General features: G+C 45.6%; 2 protein-coding genes across 2 annotated transcripts in view; both read left to right on the top strand.

Annotated features, from left to right (window-relative positions):
* The window catches only part of LOC103386799 (cullin-associated NEDD8-dissociated protein 1-like), an 11,452-nt gene extending 9,890 nt beyond the window's left edge, over positions 1-1,562 (top strand). Inside the window, exons 21-24 of the mRNA XM_008321211.3 lie at positions 64-233; positions 303-467; positions 631-738; positions 1,443-1,562. Of these exons, the coding sequence (XP_008319433.1) occupies positions 64-233; positions 303-467; positions 631-738; positions 1,443-1,562 (563 nt within the window). The remainder of the gene's footprint in view (positions 1-63; positions 234-302; positions 468-630; positions 739-1,442) is intronic.
* A 1,402-nt stretch (positions 1,563-2,964) lies between these two features.
* Positions 2,965-5,128, top strand: part of LOC107989257 (uncharacterized) — a 4,482-nt gene continuing 2,318 nt past the window's right edge. The window contains exon 1 of the mRNA XM_017036943.2: positions 2,965-3,620. Within this exon, the coding sequence (XP_016892432.1) occupies positions 3,092-3,620 (529 nt within the window). The 5' untranslated portion in view covers positions 2,965-3,091. The remainder of the gene's footprint in view (positions 3,621-5,128) is intronic.

Raw genomic sequence — 5,128 nt, 5'->3', positions numbered from 1 at the left:
CAGACGTAGACCAGACCACCTTTCTGGTCCACATCTGGTCAAATTTCCCTCTCCCTGTGGTAGGTGATTTCCTGAAAACCCTACAGGATGAAGACCTGAATGTTCGTCGTGTGGCCCTAGTGATGTTCAACTCTGCAGCGCACAACAAGCCCTCTTTGATCCGCGGCCTGTTGGGGGCGCTGCTGCCTCATTTGTACCAGGAGACTAAGATCAGAAAGGACCTAATTCGAGAGGTGAGATCACATCTTCTCAAGATCATTGTCTGCTGTCAGAAACTTCTGAGATGATTGTGTTTACAACAGGTGGAGATGGGTCCTTTCAAACACACGGTGGACGATGGTCTCGATCTGAGGAAGGCGGCATTTGAGTGCATGTACACGCTGCTGGAGAGCTGCCTGGGTAGCTTGGACATCCTGGACTTCCTGGATCATGTGGAGGAAGGACTCAAAGATCACTACGACATCAGAGTAGGTGGAGAAGTTGGAGAGCAGCTCTCAAACATCTGCCCCTCCGTCAGTCAGCGTGAACACATGTATACATTTAACTTCATTGAATTGAGACAAATGTAACTGATGACATCAAACCTAGTGACATCATCAGTGACATCAGTCTGTATCTGTGTACCTGCAGATGCTGACCTTCCTGATGTTGGCCAGACTGGTATCTCTGTGTCCCACTGGTGTTCTTCAGAGACTGGACCGACTGGTGGAACCACTGAGAGCTACATGTATCAGCAAGGTGACAAGGAAGTAGGAAAAAAGGCTTAGACATAGAACAGAGGGAGAGCAATGAAAACAGGATGGAAAACATCCAACATTAAAATGTGGTTTTAATTATAAGTTCTTACCTTCAAGACAGATGTTACAGTAGCGGCTAATGGAGGCATGTGCGGAGGAGGAGGAAGGAGGAAGAAGGGAAGGGAGGAAAGGGAGGGAAAAGAGTTTTTCCGATTTGTATTTCTTTAGCGGCCACCACGCTCATACTTCTCGACAATTTCATGGTTTATTTCCATGGCTCGACAACTTCATGGTTTATTTCCATGGTCATCATGCGTTTCTTCTTCTCACTACCATCCTTACCACTCACTTTCTTAGGACTATTATGAAGAATAGTGCACAAAGAAAAGAAAAAGAAAGAAAGAAAATCACGTAGATAATGCAAACACCATCTGTGTCTGTAAGCATGCTCGTATCTCAAATCTTTACTCGTATCTCAAAGCGAACATTTGCTCGTATCTCGGAATACTTGTATGTCGGGATGCTCGTATCTCGGGGTTCCGCTGTATGTGTGAAGGAAGCAAAAGAGTTGGAAGTAGCATTGTTGGGAAACTAAGGGATGAGAAAAGTTAAGGTAGGAAACAGAGGCAGGAAAGTTTAAAGTAGGAACCAGACAAGAATTTGCCCTCCACACGCACCAACACTATGCTCTAAACACCTCCTCAGGTGAAGGCGGGGTCGGTGAAGCAGGAGTTTGAGAAGCAGGAGGAGCTTCGTCGTTCAGCCATGCGTGCTGTTGCCGCCCTGCTGGCTGTTCCTGAGCTGGAGCGTACAGCATGGACATGAACTGGGTGGGGCGGTAAGAGGGGAGAGTGGGGAGGGGATTGGAATGTATCTCTTGTTGTTAAAAACAAAGTATTAAATTTGTATTCTACAACTCACTGCTTTTTAGCTCTAGTCTTTAAGGTCAGTGAAAAAATAAACATGTTTTTTTCTGAAAAAGAAGAAAAAAAGTCAAAACTTTTAATTTACGTCCTGGGTTTCTAAAAGACAAGTTCTGGACCAGACTTCCTTTCAGTATTTTCAGTTTATTTAGGAAGGAGGACAGAGGTGAAGAGTAAAAAAGGTGGAGGAGGACACAGTATTCAAGACCACCAGGACATAGCTCATCAGTCCAAGTCTGAAGTCTGGAGGTGGACCAGGTCTTGGTCTTGTCTCATATTGGAGTACTCACAAACATGGTACTTAGGTCTAGACTACAGGACTAATCCAGTACCATCCATCCATCCATCCATCCATCCATCATCAACCGCTTATCCGGGGCCAGGTAGCGGGGGCAACAGTCTGAGCAGGGACACCCAGACTTCCCTCTCCCTCGACACTTCCTCCATCTCTTCTGGGGGGACCCCGAGGCGTTCCCAGGCCAGCTGAGCGACATAGTCGCTCCAGCGTGTCCTAGGTCATCCCCTAGGTTTCCTCCCAGAGTGACAGGACCCGAGCACCTCCCGAGGGAGGCGTCCGGGGGGGCATGCGATGTAAATGCCCAAGCCACCTCAGCTGACTCCTCTCTATGTGGAGGAACAGCGGCTCTACTTTGAGTTCCTCTCGTGTGACAGAGCTCCTCACCCTATCTCTAAGGGAGCGCTCTGCCACCAGAAAATTCATTTCAGCCGCTTGTACTGGGATCTCGTTCTTTTGGTCATGACCCAGAGCTCATGACCATAGGTGAGGGTAGGAACGTAGATCGACCAGTGAATCGAGAGCTTTGCCTTTCAGCTCAGAAACCAAATGACTTTTAAGCCATCACCAAAGTGAACAGGGGGCAGTGCTGAGGGGATGGTGCTATGCTCAGAGCACCTCAGTGGCAACCTGGCAGCTGGTGGACTCAAACCTGAAGCCTTTCGGACCCAAGTCTGCTTCCTTAACCACTGCCCTGCACTGCAAAAAAAGTTTCCAGTTTCAGGAATAAATAAGTGACAAAAAAACAAAACGGGAAATTCCCTTGTGTTTATTCACCCTGAAACACAGAGTTTTATGGACAGGGTTAAACTGCAGAAAAAGGTTATGCTCACATTTTCATTTCAGGTTTGTTTAACGGCAGTGGAACTTGTTCCACTTCCTCTTACCCTGGACCTTTCTAAACCTTTGATGACTCATCCTTGCAAAAGAAGCGGATTAAAGGCACAAAGGAACAAAGAGCAAGAGGAGAAGAAGTAGACTGTGGTGGAAACAAACTGCCATTAACACAAACTGCCATTAACACTGAGAAAGATTGTTTCAATCCTTCTTGACAGCTCAGAACAGTCAAGAGTCCACAGCATCAGATTTAAAGTCAGGTCACCTGTAGTTTCTTGATTTCTCTCTGAACCACGGTCATGGACCTGCAGACTAAGACTGACCAGCCAATGAGGCTGGATGAAGCACCTCTGAAGGAAACCATAAACACCCTGCAGGACATGCTGTGTCAGGCCATTGCTGAAATCAAGACCCTGCAGGCTGAAAATGGCTGTCTGCGACAGGAAGTGGATGAGCTGAGGCAGGGGCAGGAGGAGCTAAAAAGAACCAAGGACCTCCTCAAGAAGGAAACCAAGAAATCGGTAAGGAGGACCTACGCCTACATCGACTCACTGTCTGAGAACGCCAAACTGGTGAATGACCTGAAGACCAAAGAGACAGAGTGGAAACAGCGGCTGGAAGGGGCTGAGGAGGCCACGAAGATGATGTTAGAGGAGAAGGACAACATGTGGCAGACAGAGGTGCAGGAGCTGCACAGGGAGAACAAGCTAAGTCTGGAGAGCTGGCTGAAAAAGGAGGAGCAGTGGAAGCTCCAAGAGAAATATACTGAGGAGAAGATCAAAATCCTCAGCCAGCAAGTCCTGTCCTTGCAGATATTTACCACCAAACCACAGAACAAAAATCAGGAGGCGGGGGAGGCACCAAGGGAGGTCGGAGAAGAAGAAAGAGAAAGTGGAGATGTGGTGGAGAGATGTAAATGAGAAGAAAGACAACATGAACGTCTACAGTGCCACTTTCTTGGGTGAAGAAAGCAGACCAGAACAACCTCAAACTGTCAGACCCAAGAAGAAGAGGAGGGGTAAAAGAGGCAGGAAGTAAAGTTTGGTCTGGGTTCAAGCTCCTCCCTCTGTGTAAAAGCAGGTTAAAAAGCAATGAAGACCCAAGATTGCTGTAGGAAGCCCGAGTATCAGGAAAGAACCCATGAACACACGGGCAGATCATGCAAATACAGTACAATAATATTTAATAAAAATCATTTAAAGAAAAAATGTTCAGGTTTTTCATTGGTACCAGAGAGATTCCTATGTCCAACATAAGATTCACTGCAGAAGATGTCAGTCATGTTTAACTCTATACCTGGAGTTGATGTGATAGGTACTGTATGTCTGCACCAAAGTCCATAGGGAAAAACAGTGATTTTAGCACATGAGCTGCTGTTCTACTGCTGCCACCTGTTGTTAGTTTGTGTTATTGCAGTAAGACTGAACAAAGAATTCCAAAAAGTGAAATCACACGATAAAACACATTAGAACTCAGTGATGGAGGCAGCAGTAGACCAATAACGGCTGAGTCTCTGAGAATTAAAATCACTTTTCTCTGTGGCTTTGAATGTGTAAAAAATGACCAGGGTCAACAAAATAAGTCATATTGAAGAAGAACAGGTCTGAAGTTAGTAAAACTGAGTTTTACAGAAAATAAGGACGTGGACCAAGGTAGAAAGTAATAACCAGGAAGTAGCAGCACCATCAAAAACCATTGGTTAAATGTAAGACTCCTCCTGAAACATGAAAGGTCTTCATTTCTTTTAGGCCCACACCACCTTGAACTTGATGAAACTGCTCCTTGGTTCAGATCTCATTCCCCCATCTCAGACCACCGTAATAATCTCTCCAAACCTCAAGTTGTATAATGATATAGAACAGGCATGGGCAAACCAAGGCCCAGGGGCCAGATGCGGCCCATCCAGCTTTTTAATCCGCCCACCAAACGTTTCAATATTATATGATATATTATCCATACAAGCATATTTAATTTATTTATATTATTATACTTCTGCCTTTACCTTGCAATACCAACATTTCCCCAATAGATGGTTTCAATTTTAGGACAATTGCCCGCGAGTCAACATCTGCTATAGAAGGTTGTGATCAGAGGAGGTGCTGATGATCAGACACTGGTTCAAACCAAATTCAGACATTAACCAGGTCTTGAGTGGACTTTAGACCCTCACTTGTTTAATATGACTATGATGCTGGCCTGTGTTCAACTCTCAGCCAGGGAGATATGACTCGAAGATAACCATGGCCTAGTGGTGAGATGATTGGGCCAGTCTTCATAAGATAAGTGGTTTGAGTCCCAGCCTTGATAGAATTGTTTTGACAGGTGAGTTTTATATT

The sequence above is a fragment of the Cynoglossus semilaevis genome, chromosome 11 (genome assembly GCF_000523025.1).
Source record: "Cynoglossus semilaevis isolate Cse_v1.0 chromosome 11, Cse_v1.0, whole genome shotgun sequence".
Taxonomy (NCBI): domain Eukaryota; kingdom Metazoa; phylum Chordata; class Actinopteri; order Pleuronectiformes; family Cynoglossidae; genus Cynoglossus; species Cynoglossus semilaevis.
Note: the sequence above shows the minus strand (reverse complement) of the source record. Positions and strands in the feature narration are given on the sequence as shown.